General features: G+C 48.8%; 1 protein-coding gene across 2 annotated transcripts in view; it reads right to left on the bottom strand.

The window, feature by feature from the left end:
- Nucleotides 1-16,449, bottom strand: part of Hhat (hedgehog acyltransferase) — a 351,875-nt gene that overhangs the window by 256,010 nt on the left and 79,416 nt on the right. For both annotated transcript variants that reach the window (XM_029559467.1, XM_029559466.1), the window contains exon 7: nucleotides 7,796-7,967. In XM_029559467.1, coding sequence (XP_029415327.1) covers nucleotides 7,796-7,967 — 172 coding nt within the window. The remainder of the gene's footprint in view (nucleotides 1-7,795; nucleotides 7,968-16,449) is intronic.

Here is a 16,449-nt window from a genome sequence, read left to right as displayed (position 1 = left end):
AATTTAAGCATCAAAAAGAAAAAGTATGACATTTAATCATAAAACATAAAAGTGATTTGACAATACCATTAAATAGGAGTATTTCTCTAACTCCTTACTCTGAAAAATAATATTTAATGAGAAACCATTATACTTTTGTCTCTTATGAGAAACAACATTAAAAGACAATTTATGGTGTAAGTGCTTCCTTTCAGAAGAACGCTGGCTATAAAATGAAAACGTAATGACGTTCCAGGGCAGGCTCGTGCAAGGGTTGCCAAAGCCACACAGCACACCATCCCAGGTAACAGGGCAGCGGGGGGTGTTCACACAACACTGAATTCACAGCCTCTGTTGCTGATGCAAGGGGATAAATGCTCCCCACGGGGAGGATGTGCACAGTCACTGCTATTCACAAGTGGTTTAACTTAATGGTGAGATGAGTAGGGATCACCCAGACAGACAGACAAATGTACAAACCCCAACACAGAAACACAAGAAATATTTTAAAACAGGGCAACATGACTCCTCCAAAAGTTCATAACCCTCTGACAGACCCAAAGATATTGGAGTACAACACTATCTGTAACAGCCAAGTTATAAAATCAGCCCATCAATCGGTGAAGGGATAAAGAAAGTCTGGCAGATACGCACAATGCCATCTTACTCGGCTATAAAGAGCAAACCTCCGCCGTTGGGCAGGAAAACAGACGGGACCAGCGATCACCATGTAAGTGAAGTAGGTCAGACTCAGACAAGTGTAGGCTGTTTTCTCTCACCTGAAAAATCTAGATTATTTTAAAGGTGGCATTAAAGCAAAGGGAACTAGTAAAGGTAGAGAAAGGGTAACAGAGAAGCTAATGACGGGGTTAACATGACCAAAGTACATGTCTCCCTATTGGCTAGTTCCTCCAACTGCGCGTGGTGTGGGGCACATGCAGCCAGCGGCTCAGCAGCTGAAGGACAGAACGGACTGACTCCTGTGGACCTGGGGTAATCGCTGGCCCCGGAGGGGTGAGCGAAACGGTGGCTATAGGCGTGGCATGGTCTGATGAGGCGGGCTCTGAGTCGCACATGGGGCTAGGCACTGGGTACTCATTCCTTTGTAAGTTAATAAACTCATAAAATATATGGTTTGTCCGATTGTGCAGGAGTCCCAGAGGGAATTTGGGCCACAAAACTGGCGTAGTCTGGCCGGATAAAGGAACCACAGCCCTGGGGATGTGGGTCTCAGAAAGCAGTGCTGTTCCCGCTGTCCCTGTGGTGGGTCAGCGGGGGAGGGGGGGGCACTCTGAGTCCCAAATCCAGGAGAGAAGGCAATCAAAACCCAGATGCTTAATGGGGTTAGGGATAGTCATATGGGTTACACAATGGATCATAAAATCTGTAGCTAAAAAGAGGCCAGCCACACAGAAGCGTGGGCCACAGCTGTGTTGTAAATGTGGGGGTATGTTGTGGGTATGTGAAGATTTGTTAAAGGTTACCCGAAGGTCAGAAAATCTTTTACCTGCTCTGGACCCAAATGCCGAGAGAAAGAGAAAGAGAGAGAGAGAGAGAGAGAGAGAGAGAGAGATCACTTTGCATGATAAAAGATGTGCCCCAGGCAGGAAAAGCTAAAAAGGCTGCATGGCAGACCCAGCTGCAGAGCTGGAGAGAGAAAAAAGGCGGGACACTTTGACTTGTGTAAAGTCCAAGGACTCAGAGGAAAAGACAGAGAATAGTAAAAAGGGGGAAAAAGCTCACTGTGCTGTAGCTAGGCAACAGTCCATGCTGGAACTGTTAAAATGAGGAAAAACTTACAAGCAAGCAAGCAGAGAGCCCCTGGCCACGTGGCTTGTGAGAGTATGGGACATGGGAGCAAATGATGTCAGTCTAAATCCTTCAGAAGCATCACAGCTGAGTAATACAGCCACCCATCCGTCCTTGCGATATAGGCTGTTCAGCCTAGGCCAATGCAGGGGGGAGCAGTCCTTAATGGGATGGCTGGTGGAAGGCATTAAAGATACATGGTCATCAGCAAGGGAGACTAACATGATTAGCAGGGGCTGGAGGACTATAAAGGAGGGGCAGGCATTCCTGAGAGAACTAGGTATGAGAAAAGCAATATATGATGTCCAGTTCACTGGGCCAGATAAGACTGTGTTCCCCAGAGATATGAAAGAAAGCTTAATTCAACTAGGACCTTGAGAATGGTATGGGGATTTAATGGCTTTACTAAGCCCTTTGATGGGACAGGATCTTTGTAAGGTGAAAGAGGCTTTGGTAAATCTAAATGATTCTGACTGGCATGTAAAACGTGTCTGTAAAATAACAGAACACCCTATAGGAGATATAAAAAAGACCAGACAGAGGAAATGGTCCACTTGGGTTACTCAAAAACAAATGTGGCAAGACTTATGTCAAGCCCAAATCCCCAGAAAAAAAAATTGATAGAAAACCACATTCGGTACTAAGGTGTTTCTGGAAGGTTTTGAAACCAGAACAGTTTACAAAGACATTCGAAGGATAACAACTGTACAAGGGGTGGTTAAGAATCCCCAAGGATTAAATAAGATGCATTTCTCTTCTGATAAAGTCTATACTAGGGGCTGCTGGGAGCCATCTTGGGACAGAAGCCACAAGCTGCCGGTATCGCGCGTGGTGTGGAGTATGCGCAGCCAGCCGCTCAGCAACTGAAGGACAGCATGGACTGACTCTTGTGGACCTGGGGTGATCGCTGGCCCCAGAGGCGTGAGCAAATGCTAACGGTGACTATGGGCGTGGCACGGCCTGATAAGGCGGGCTCTGAGTCGTGGCACGGGGCTAGGCACTGGGTACTCATTCTTTTGTAAGTTAATAAAATATACGGTTTGTCTGATCACACAGGAGACCCAGAGGGAATTCGGGTCACAGTACATTATATGCATGTATGCAAATGTCACAAGGGGACCTATTTATTGCTTTGGACAATTAATACATCATAATAAAAACATGAGGAATGAGCACAGGTTCTCAACAGTTCCATCACTGAAGATGACGAAGTCATTTAAACCCATGAGGAGATGCTCGCACCTGTGGGAATGAAGGGGAAGGCTGACTGAGATCTGTCTCCTCCATACGCCATGTTGGCTGCCCAGGATGTGGCCCAGAGTTGCAAGGAGCTGGGTATCACTACCCTGCATATCAAACTCCAGGTCACTGGAGGAAACAGGACCAAAACCCCTGGACCTGGAGCTCAGTCAGCCCTCAGAGCTCTTGCTCGCTCAGGGATGAAAATTGGACAGATTGAGGGTGTCACTCCCATCCCCTCTGACAGCACCCACAGGAAGGGGGGAGTTGCCACGGTTGCCGTCTGTGAACAGGACTTCTCAGGTTATTTTCTGTTAATAAATTGCTTCTTGTAAGCTTTTTCATTAAAAGAAGGTTCACATCCCTCTCTCCTGCACATAATATGCATCCAAGATGACCCCCCAAAAGAAGATGCTCATTCATTAGTAACTAGGGAAATGCTTATTAAAACCATGGATGCAATTCATAGTCATCAAATTTTCAAGATCAAAAGCCAAAATCAAGTGTCAATGAGATCTAAGCAGGAGAAATTCAAACTGTTCAGAGGAGCATACATTGTTCTACTCAAGTGACTTTGTATTGCCTTGTAAGTCAAAGCGTGCTCACTGCACAGAAGCCAGTCATTCCATCTCTTAGGCGCATGTCTGAGAGCAGGGTTTCCCACGCTCAGGACAGACTCACCCCATTGGCTGGTTTCTGACCAACACTTTCACACGAAGCCAGTCATTCCATCTCTTAGGCGCATGTCTGAGAGCAGGGTTTCCCATGCTCAGGACAGACTCACCCCATTGGCTGGTTTCTGACCAACACTTTCACATAAAATAGTATGAAACAGAAAACAGACCATCAGAGGACAGTGCTGGTGGGTTAAAGTATTGCCTTGTGAGAGTGCACACACACACACACACACACCCTTCAATGCAAAGTGCTTTCCTTACTGTGAGTCAAGTGCCAAAGAATTAACAATTACTGCCCTACAGGGAAACTCACGCATGTGAGCATGCACTCCAGGGGACTCAGAAATGCAATCATGGAGAAGCAAACCCTGGGAAAATTCAAACACCTTCCAACATGTGGAACAGGCACAGAGTCATGACATCTGTACTCACTGAGACTCTATCCACCAGCAAGAATGGATGACACACCATGATGTGTACCAACATAGATGATTCTCAAATCCATGTCAAGCTAAAAGATCATATCCCAGGACATCAGTGTGAATCTATTTAGATGACAACGTCTTAAAATAAGCAATTGTAGAGATTTACCTATGGTCAAAGTACCATGACAGTGTTGCAGGTGCTACAGAGCGGTAAGACACCACAGTATTTCTTTCCTTCAAGAAGCAGTTTTCCTGTGCTAGCACCTGGGTCCGTGAGATGGTTCTCAGAAGACAGAGCCTTAACAAAGAGAGACCCAGCCTCTTATACCTGCTCGTAGCTTTCCTTTATAGTTCAGTGTGTCTCCCACGTTGGTAACATACATATCCTGATTGGGTGCTTGTGCTACAAGGTCATGACAGGCAGAACTGTGCACATGCACTCAGGCACAGACAATTCTGTGTCCCTTTTTGTTTGGGGGAGGGGGGTTCCTACCACAAAAGGGAGTAGTAAACACAAAACTCAGGTTACCTTTGAAAGGCTGGGGAGGGAGGCTGATGGGGTGTGGGTACAAACAAACCACTTCTGGGGTTCTGGTTAGTTCTTAAGCCAGGAACCAATGACTCACTAGTAGAGGGATGTCGATGCGCTTCCCAGATCCTGGTTAGTTCTTAAACTGAAGTAATCCTCACTGGCCAAACCTCTGAGTTACTGAACTTACTGCTCCTCATCCTGGTCTTAAGTGTGACCGTCCTATGTATAACCTTTCCTGCTGGTCAAGTCACATTTCGAGTTGTTTCCATCATTCATAGTTAAAAACACAATCTGAAGCAATCGCTTAATTCACATGCTCAACACCTGGGATATGACAGAATACGCCATCCGTCAATCCTATCCTGTTGCCTCGTTAAGACCCAACAATATAATTTCCTTCGGCAACCAAAAGATCTGTGAGGAAGAAGCTGAGATGGTAAAGAAACAGAAACACCGAACACCCTGACTGCATCAGTGCACAGGGAGCACGTAAATCACACTGTGCTTCGTAGACATGTACACTTACCACATGTTGAGAAAAACAAAAGAATCTTCTATCACAAAGATAATGCTGTGAGAATCTACACAAAGGCCTTTGCTTTGTGTATATGTGTGTGCGTGTGTGCGTGTGTGTGTGGTGTGTGTGTGCGTGTGTGTGGTGTTTGTGTATGTGGTGTGTGTGTGCGTGTGTGTGGTGTTTGTGTATGTGGTGTGTGTGTGCGTGTATGTGGTGTGTGTGTGTGTGTGTGGGTGTATGTACGTGTAGTATGTGTGGTGTGTATATGTGTGTGTGTTTGTGTGTGTGGTGTGTTTGGGATGGAACTCAGGACCCAGGCATGCTAATCAAGCACTGTATCACTGAGCCATACACCTAGCTTTGAAATGTTTGATTTTTAGGCCTTGGGTTCCAAGGGTTGAATTAATTATGCTCCTCAATTTCTGGATAGATGTATTTTGAACTTCACAATTATGATGTTGTATCATAGATCTTGTTCTCTTTCTCAAGAATGTAGCATTGTGGTTTTATTAGCCACCTATGGTCCTAAGAATGTTTAGTTTACTGCTTTACTGCTTTTGCCTTTCTCAGGTCTGGGGATGGCACCTAGGGCCTTTGCACACTAGGCAAGTGCTCCATTCCCAGCCCAAGCTTATTGCTGCTCACTGGGTGTAGATTTTCCTTTATAGTACCTTAGTGTTGGGTCTCCAGGCTTCCATCTCTCTGCTGCACAGGACTGTACTCCCACTGTCAGTACATGAGGCCCTCTATCTCATGCTTCAGCTACCCCCTGGCTCTCCTTACCTTGTTAATCTGTGCCTGGAATAGATGCTGAAAATTTTTCATTTCTCTGAAAACTCCAGACTTTGAATATCTTGCCTAACCCCCTGTCCTCCCCACCCCCTCCCCGGCTCCTTTTCAAAAGGATCTCATTAAACCCAGGCTGGCCTCCAGTTCTGTGTGTGTGTGCGTGTGTGTGTGTGTCTGTTTGGGAAGGAAAGACGGCTATTGAAACAGCTCAGTGTTTTCTCAGTCCTGTAAGTTGTCTCAGAAACACTCTAAGCAAGTTTGACACCAGTGTGTGTGTGTGCGTGTGTGTGTGTGTCTGTTTGGGAAGGAAAGACGGCTACTGAAACAGCTCAGTGTTTCCTCAGTCCTGTAAGTTGTCTCAGAAACACTCTAAGCAAGTTTGACACGGTATGTGTGTGCATGTGTGTGGTGTGTGTGTGCATGTGTGTGGTGTGTGTGTGTGTGGTGTGTGTGTGCATGTGTGTGGTGTGCGTGTGTGTGGTATGTGTGGTATGTGTGTGTTTAATTCAAGTAAAGATTGAAATTCATGGAAGAAGTGGCAATTGATCTAGCAAACACTTCCCTTCCCACTGCTCCTCTCAGATCCACCCCTCCCAACTTCATGGATTCTTTACAATCAAGATTTTAAAAATATATAAATCACCCGAAAGACAAGGAGACAGGCTCTGTAATTGCTCTCGGCAGTTTAATCTGCCCAGAGGACTCCACACACCGCATGCATGCACACCACTGCAGCAACAGGCTGGAAGTCATGCCACAGGGAGAACCCAGCAGGTGCAGGAATTCCCCAAAGGAGCTGCAGATCAAAACTGCATGGCCTGTGCCCTTAGGGCCAGAGGAAGGGAGTGTAATGGAGACTTCCTCACAGACAAATCCTGTACTGGGAGACTGCGTCCTTCTGAGGAAATGAGACTTCCACCCCGCCTTACCAGCAGGATATACAAAGTGTAGACAGGCAAAGGGGGCCATCAGGAAAACATATGCACATACACGCACACACCATCTGCTCTATCTACCAGACTCCCACCGAGGCCCACCTGTAAAGCGCACCACTTCATTGACCCCCTCAACACAGCTCTGCAAAGGCAGGTTTCACCTCAGAAACGTGCCCTTAGGGCCAGAGGAAGGGAGTGTAATGGAGACTTCCTCACAGACAAATCCTGTACTGGGAGACTGCGTCCTTCTGAGGAAATGAGACTTCCACCCCGCCTTACCAGCAGGATATACAAAGTGTAGACAGGCAAAGGGGGCCATCAGGAAAACATATGCACATACACGCACACACCATCTGCTCTATCTACCAGACTCCCACCGAGGCCCACCTGTAAAGCGCACCACCTCATTGACCCCCTCAACACAGCTCTGCAAAGGCAGGTTTCACCTCAGAAATAAAGATGCTCAGATTTAACAAGCCACCAAGGGTTACCTGCACTTCGCTGGTGGAGCTGGGATCCAAATCTCTGCCTCTGAAGCTCAAGAAGAAAAGATAGAAAGTAACTGACCGGGTCCTGGAGTGCTACCTCACAGAATCTCCTGGGCTGGTCAGCAACTCTGCTTTACACACCAAGAGCAATGTGGCCACCCCATGAAGATGCAGGTCTAGCCACACTCCATCAGTTCCAGCACAAGGGTGGATCACATGTCCTTGATTCCCAGTACACACAGCACAGCCTTCCCTCCACCATCCACACCAAGTACCCCACACGTGCATTGCCTTGGCCACAAGAGGAATGCAGGGAGGACACTGGCTCTGGGCCACGGAACCCAAGTGTGCCAGGCCAGCCTCACTCTGAAGCCAACCACTGCTGGTGGCAGTTCCCACAATTACCTAATGCCCAATAGGAGACGGCCTCCAGGAGAGGGATGCTGCTGTAGAGGGCGTGCATGTACATGAGGTGGACCATCAGCTCCGCCAGCACCCACCAGCAGAGCAGGCGACCCAGGCCCCGGGCCAGAACGCAGAGGCTGTGCTGTCCAGTGCTGAACTCCGGGTGCTGCATCTGAAGCAGGTAAAGAAAAGGGGTGTCAGGTGACCTTGGTCCCAAGCCCCGCAGACCAGCCCCTCTGTGATGTTTCCATAGGCGTTGCACTAATTATCATAGCTGCTTCTACTAACAGAAGCTGGGGTCGGTTTGCCCTGGGAGTACTCAGTCTTCCCAGGTGAGAAAGTCTTCCAGCAGGAAAACCACCCCAGACAAAGAACGGGGTGGGCCAACATGGTACCCTAGAGCCAAGAACCATGGCAAGCTCCTCATCCCTCCACCCCATCCATGACCCAGGCAGCTCAGGCTGGGCCAGGGCTTTAGGCGTTCTCCTCTTGGGACCCCGGCATCTCTCTGGTAGGGTCAGCCTGCCTGTCTCCACCCACCACCACTCATGCCTAAGGCTGTTCATCTGGCTACGGCAAGAAAGGACACAGGATGGGGAACAGGGAGTAGGGACAGAGAGGTAGAGCATTCTGGTGAAGAGGAAGAATTAACTTTATTTATTTATTTAATGTATATGAGTGTTTTGCCTGCGTGTATGTAAGTGTACCACATGCATGCAATGCCTGAGGAGGCCAGAAGAGAGGACTGAATCAAGTGGAACTGGAGTTATAAAGGTTGTTGGCTGCCATGTGGGTGCTGGGAACCGAACCAAGGTCCCGTGAAAGAGCAGCCAGTGCCCTAACCACTGAGTCATCTCTCCGGGCCCTAAACTGAAGACAGGAAGAAAGGAAATAACTTGAATAACCAGCAGCTGGGGACTTGGCAGATGCGTGAGTGGACTTCAGTACTGCATGGACAGGAAACAGCAGTAACAGTACTCTTTCGATGGTGAGTTTTAATTATTTTTGACAATTAATATACATTATTTTTAGCAGGGTGTGGTGGCGCAGGCCTTTAATCCCAGCACTCAGGAGGCAGAGGTAGGTGGAGCTCTATGACATCAAGACTAGCAAGTTCCAGGCCAGCCAGGGCTACAGAGTGAGATCCTGTCTCAAAAAACGAGCGAACAAAATAAGATTATTTTGGGAACTGGGGAAAAGAAATGCAACGTTACCAGACCATGAAAACACAGGACTCACTGCTAAGTGAGGGGACAGGACCGAAGCCGTGCATTCTCCTCCTGCTTCTAGGAAATGTCTAGAATCTCCCACGATCGAGGCTCTCTCGTGCTAGAAGAGTTCCTGTCTCCTTCCCTCCAACCCCTTGATCCTTCTTAGCTTTGCACTGGTGACGTCTTCATTCTCAGACCTCTGTCTAGCTCTCTGAAGGAAATTCATTTTGACCCAATGACCACCAGAAAACAAGGGTCGGTGCGCCTGTCTCAGTGTTTGTATCTTCAAACTTCATGTTGCCGTCCTCACACTCCCACAGTGATGGCATTAAATGAGGCCTGTGAGATGGGAGGAAGTCGTGAGGGCCGAGGCCTCATTACAGATCGGTGTCTTCCTAAAGGAGAGCTCAGAGAGCTAGCTAGGCCCTCTGGCATGTGCGAACACAGCTAGAAGGCACCATTCTGTAAACTACAACCTGGTCCTCACAGGGTGTCAAATGTGTCCATGCCTTCTAAACCCCCCAGCCGCCAGGAATGAGAGAAATCAATTGGAATTTATAAGCCACTCAGTTGATGGTATTTTGTGATAATATATGCGATCCATTAGTATGTGAAATCCTGAAGAACTCACAGCAAAACCATTTACAAGACAGGAGAGGCATGACGAGGAGGCACCCAAATCCCTCTAGACCAGGCCAGGCCTCCTTGGTGTCACTCATGTACACAAGCTGTGTCCGAATGTGACAACACCGCAAACAGCGCTGACTGACAACCGCCACGACAGCTGCGTCGGTCCCATGTCTACGTGAGTGGCTATGCACATGGCCTGCAGCCTGCACCTGGGTGTCAGGGCCTCGCTGGTATGCAGCCCCAACCTGGGGAGCAGAGACAATGGCTCTGCTGGATGCTCTAGAAAATTCATCTTCCCAGATGCCTCTCAGCATAGGGCCAATTCAGAGGCCTTCCTAGCTGTCCCCACACCACAGGCTGTTCAAAATGACACAAATACTTGTAATGAAGCCAAACCAAGAGGATCACCTTGTAGGCGATTGGCTTCTTAATGATGGCATACCTACGGCCCAGGAACCATGCCTTTCCCACAGCTTTAATGAGTATCATCACCCCCAGAAAAGGCAGAGCCTCCCCTACAACGCTCCCTGCGATGCAAGCGCCTCCCCGTGGCTGGCTGCACAGTGTCACACGTGGACACGGAAGGAAGGCCGTCCAACTGTTCTATTTGCATTTACCTAAAAAACTAGGTGTTTGGAACTGGGATGATGGTTCAGTGGCTAAAGTGCTTGCCACGCATGTGGACCTGACTTCAGTCCCCAGAACCCACATAAAAAGTCAGGCATGGTGATGCACACTGGTCACCCCAGCAATGGGGAGGTAAAGACAGGCAGATCCCTGGAGCTCACTGACCCGTCAGCTCAGCCTAGCTGGCAAGTTCCAGGACCCTGTCTCAAAAAATTTAAAGAAGGTGCAAAGTGGATGGGACCCGAGAACAACACCCAAGCTGACCTCTGACCTACACACACACACACACACACACACACACACACACACACAGTAGTTATGTAGTCATTTGCCTTTCTAGAAGGTTGTGTGTCCTGACAGACCACATCCACTTCATGGAGGAGTTATTTCATTCAGGAACTCATTTGGTCACTTGCTGCACAGCAAGAGAACAACCCACTACACAGAGCTCATCTCAGAGCTGCTGTTCTCTGGGGGAAAAGCATTACATTTGAGCATTTCCATGAGGGGCTGTCACCCTTAAGACCACTGGAGACTGCCATCCTGGGAGAGCCGTGCTCAGACTCCACTGGAAAACGCACATTAATGCACCCGCCAAGTGCACTGCAAAACACAGTACAGCTTAAAATCTCATTTCATGCAAATTGCATGAAAGGTAATTTTGAAGCCTTTTTCCTTCAAAGATCCTCTGAAGATGGAGGGTGACAGTTGTCAAAGATGAAAGGTTCTTGTCCTTCGCAAAGAGTCACACATATGTCTCAAGGCAGCAGGCAAAGGCCTTCTGAGGCCAGCTGCCCTGCCAGCCTCTCCACGGGGCCTCTGCCTGCGTGGTCCAGGCTGCATTCCTTCAGAGCAGGGTGGCTCTTCTGTATTCTGTGGTCCAGGTCCCTAACCTGCTCCCAATGAAACCCTTGTTACCTGGGCCAGCATCTGGTGGCTCCAGCCCAGTCATGTACACCCAGACTGGTGACATACACTGTTTTCACCCAGACAGTACTTGGGGCCACCAACCAGAGCCTGAACCTGGACAGCCGGAGCCTCCAGATCCTCATGCCCACTACCACTCAGCTCTCTCTAACTCCTGTCACGCCAAGTCAACATGTTAAGACTTATTTCTTTCTGTTCTGCTTTGTAGTTTTGTTCTTGTAAGATCTCATGCATCCTCAAAGTTGCTATATAGCCAAAGATGGACTTGAACTTCTTTGTAGGGTTGGGGGGTGTAGAAGCCACAGGTCAATGTCCACATTGTTCAATGTCTTCCTCTGCCACTCTCCACCTCGTTTTTTGAGTTAGGACCTCTCATCAAACCTGATGCTTCCTATTTTGCCTACACTAGCTAGCCAGCAAGCTCCCAGGATCCACCTGTCTCCTCCCACCCCAACACTGGGGCTACAGATATGCACCAGCACGCCCAGCTTTTACGAGTTGTGAGGACTTGAACCCAGGTCTTCATGCTTTCACAGCAAGTGCTTTACCTACCAAGCCATCTCCCCAGCCCTTGAGCTTGAACTTTTGAGCCCTAGAATTACAGGCCTGAGTGACCTCACCTGGTTTGAGATGCCAGGGATGGAACGCAGGACCTCATGCACGCTAGATAAGCACTCTACCAAGGGACATCGCCAGTTCCAACACCCAACCTGCATCCCATGGACCTCTCTTTGCCTCTGTCTGCTCCTGTATGAAGTGTGGCAAGTCTCTCTCACACAGGGTTTAGAGATCAGAGGAACAGGAGCTACAGGGTCTGTCTGCACTACAAACAGTGATACTTCAGGTTGATCTCCTGACCTAGAGCCCCACTCACCCTCAACAGCACCTCTGACACCGGCCTCCTGCCCCATCCCTGCCAGCCACTCCGGCTGGGCCCACCCTGCCCGCAGTGATCACCTGCTCTCTTCAAAAAGTTCAGCATGCTGGCCTCTTCAGAGGCCAAGATTGGCCACTGCCCAGAACCCCATGCTGGAGTGCCCATCAGGCTGGACACAGAGGGCCTCGGTTCTAGCCTAGGCAGCCTGGAGTCAACAATAGCAATAATGAACACTGTGATATCCACGTGTCAAACCTCATCGCTCTCGTGGAACCATGCAGTCCCCACAACAATCCCCTAAGGTGGGCTCTGCCAACATTCCCGTTCCACAGGTAAGGAAGTGGAGGCACAAACAAGGTAGCTCAGCAAAGCTGAGCAAGGATTTGAACCCAGGTGCTGGCCCCAGAGCCCCTGCTCTTGGCCTCCACGTTGAGCTCCCTATTTGCACTGGCTCTCCCGGAGGTGGGAACATGGCCCTTGGCAAGGAAGGTCCCGTGGCCCACCACCCAGGCTACCTTCCTTCCTGACCCAGTCCCCACCAGTCACCTGCTCGGAGGAAGACCCCGAGACCCCAGGTTCCCTGCAAAGCAAATCAGCAGCCCACCCTGCTTTCAGCAGACCCTGCTAGACAGCCTCACACCAGCTCAGAATCTGAACTCCCTAGATGAATAGCAGAAAAGTAGGTGAAATGTGGGCTCCTGACACCCAAATGCTGCCAAAAATGGCCTCAAAGCACAGCACAAGGCCCTCCAGCAGGTAAGACTTCTCACCTGTTCGAAACTGATAAATGCAAATTTCACATGCTCTAAATTACAGAGGACGTCTTCCCCGCTTCCCTCATTTGTGTGCGGAAATGGATGTGCTAAACACTGGAGTAACAAACGTATTCCGCATGGGGATGCCTCTCTCCTTTTAACACCTGGACCCTCCTCTAACCTGGGTTGGTTTCCACATGGGGCGTTGCTGCCCCCTGGTGGCAGAACCTCCCGCTGCTCAGTCACCTAGCACTTGGTTCAGAGCAAACTTTGTCCTGTCTGAGAGGAGGTGTCCTCTGCAGAGGAGGTGAACAGCCCACGGGCGCCTTCAGCAAATGCAGAAATCATCTGGATGATGTATGTGGGAGCGTGTGTTCATGCGTGAGTACAGATACATGAGTGCCATGACGTGCATGTGGAGGTCAAAAGACCATCTCGGGTGTGGGTCCTCGCCTTCCACCCTGGCATAGGCTCTCTTGTTCATCTTTTTCCGGATTCTCCTGTCTCCTCCCACCTTGCCGTGGGAACTGGTATTACACTATCATGCCTGACTTTCTGTGAGTTCTGGGAATCTGAACTCGCCTCTTCCTGCTTGCACAGCAAGCTATCTACCCATTGAGCCACCTCCCCCAGTCCGTGCCTGGCTTTTAATTTATATTTCTTTTGTTCTGTAACTTACAGAACATTTTCTTTTTCTGGACGGGCTTTAATGAATGTTCCCGGATCATAGAGAAGGTTTGAACTGCCTTTCCCAACTCCCTGATCTCAGCAATTGCTTAACATGTTGGAATGGGTAATAAAGGAAAGAGGTCAGACCTAAGTGAACCCGAGGCCCCCACAGGAGGCACCTGCCCCCACCTTCTGCCCCAGACTGATGTTGAGAGCAACAGCCTTTGGCTAAGGGTTTGCCTGAACCACAATCTCAAAGCCTGCCTCTGAGACCAGTTGTGGAACCTGACCAGTTGCCACTGGTATTCCTGTGGGACCTGAAGAGTGCGAATGACAGGAGGACATGAGAAATAGAAGGAAGGGCTCTGCATTGTGACAACGTGCAGTCCCACAGGGCAAAGCTCCTCATGGGTACAACACAGGTGGCTGATGAACGGCTTTAGTCTGCTTCTCAAAGAATTGCTCTTCATCCCCAAGGGAGGGGTGGGATAGAGATTTAGTTCAAAAGTTGTTGGCTGGAAAACTAGGCAGGATCCAAAGTTCACAATGGCAAGAAAACTGTACTAGAGGCAAGATGAGGTCTGACCCTGCCTATCCTGCACTGGTCCCGCCCACCCCACTCCTCTGACAAACTCAGGACAGTGGTTCCCAGTCTCCAACAAGCACAAGAGCCACCCACAGAGAACACGATATGCCGTGCTGCTGAGCCCCAACCCAAAGGCCCCCATTCAGTCACAGGCCCAGGGCATGCTGTACTCTAGTGTGTGTCTGCACTGTATGTGCATGTAAATGTGTGTTGTACATGCACGCGTACCTATGTGTTGTATGTCATACATGTGTTCACAGGTATTATGCAATATGCACTGTGTATGTGTACATGCATGCATTGTGTGGATGTACTGTAGTATGTCCCTGCACTTGAGTGCTGGACATATGTGTATGAATGTATACTGTGCATATGTGCATGTGCTATACATGTAAGCATGTGTTGTGTGTGCATGTGTGTTGTGCTGTATGCCTGCACTGTTGTGTTATGTGTGCACCCTGCATGTTATGTGTGTGTTATATGTGCATGTATGTTTATGTGTGCACCCTGCATGTATCTATAGATTTTCTCTTCTCTAAGACTGTTGGTGAAGGAGTTGTGCCTCTACTCTCTTAGATGCTGGTGATCACTAACGACTGACATTAATGTACGTCCCAGGAGATGGGCTGTGGGGGAGGAGAACACGAGGTCTAAGCAGAGGGTAGAGACCATCAGGCAGGACAAGGGGCTTAGCCTGGCATCTCAGAGAAGAATGCTGTCCAGAGAAGGCAGGCAGAGGCCCAGGTACGAGTGGACCCGAGAACACACCAGCACCTACAAACATTCTTCAACCCCAGTTTGTTTTCTTGCCTTTGCCACCTGAGCATCCCAAGCTACAGCAGGGAACCCTCAGAAGCAGTCTGTGAGTAAAAGGAAACAAACTACTTGCCAAGCAGCAAGCACTGTGGTTTCCCTTCATGTTTCTCCAGTTAAAGCCAAGAGTCAAACAACTTCTTCCCTGCAGTGGATACCAACTTCCAAACTTCACTGGAACCAGTTAAAAACCAGGTGGCCACTGTCTACTGAGAACTAGGGCCCTTCAAGCCAGCCCAGGAAAGCATCCATTTCACCTACTGCTTTAAAAGTCCAAACAAGCCAGGCATGGTGGCACACGCCTGTAGTCCCAGCACTTGGGAGGCAGAGGCAGGCGGATCCCTGTGAGTTCAAGGCCAGCCTGGTCTACATAGTGAGTTCCAGGACAGCTGGGGCTACAGGAAAACCCTGTCTCAAAAGGACAAAAAAAAAAATGTCCAAACGACAGCATGTGCTTTAGACCTGTGGCATTCCTGAGTGGGGAGACCGTGGAGGGCACAACAAACACTGCACGTCTCAGCTGCAGAGGGGTTCTCACTCACATGAAGCAGCCTTCTCAACACTGGCCACTATAAAACCAAAACACACATCCCCTCTGGAAACACTGAAGGTGTCTATGTCCTGCAATAGCAAATACATAGCCATGATTTAACTCTGTGTAAAAATAAATAAGTATGGGGCTGGAGAGATGGCTCAGCGGTTAAGAGCATTGCCTGCTCTTGCAGAGGACCCGGGTTTGATTCCCAGCACCCACATGGCAGCTACAAACCGTCATTAACTCCAGTTCCAGGGGAATCTGAAGCCCTGTTCTGACCTCTGCAGCATTGCACAACATGGGTGCACTCACACACATGCAGGCAATACACTCATACACATAAAAATAAGAATAAAAAAAATTAAAAATAAAAGCACATTCATCTCACTAGTGTGCAAACTTGCCTTCATCCTTAATAGATGGTAAAAATGTGTGTATACAAAGAATTGTTTTAAAATAATTGTCATGACTTATTAGCAGTAATATTTGATTTACATACCCAGGGGTCAAGTAAAATTTTCGTAGGCAAGAAGGGTTTACAGAAGCATCTTTAAGGGTCATTTCAGAAATGGTTGGAAATTCTGTCTTAATCCCAGTCAAAACGCACTTGGTGATTTTTTTTTTAAGGATATTTAAGAGAGTAACTCAAACAGCAACTTTAAAATCAAACATTCTGGGCTGGAGAGATGGCTCAGTGGGTAGAGGCAACTGTACACAAGCCTGATGGCCCAAGTTCTATCCCCAGATCCCACATTGTGGGATGTGTGTGCACATTGTGGCATGTGTGTGCCTACACACACGCACACACACACGCATGTGTACACACATACACAGAGCCCACAGTGTGGGATGTGTGTGCACATTGTGGCATGCGTGTGCCTACACACACGCACACACACACGCATGCGTACACATACACACACACACACACACACACACACCTAAAAGAGCTGCTGGAGAGATGGCTGAGCAGTTAACAGTTCCGAGTACAATGCCCAGCACCCATGTGGGGGCTAAGAACCAT

The sequence above is a fragment of the Nannospalax galili genome, unplaced genomic scaffold (assembly GCF_000622305.1).
Source record: "Nannospalax galili isolate Female #2095 unplaced genomic scaffold, S.galili_v1.0 scaffold648, whole genome shotgun sequence".
NCBI classification, from domain to species: domain Eukaryota; kingdom Metazoa; phylum Chordata; class Mammalia; order Rodentia; family Spalacidae; genus Nannospalax; species Nannospalax galili.
Note: the sequence above shows the minus strand (reverse complement) of the source record. Positions and strands in the feature narration are given on the sequence as shown.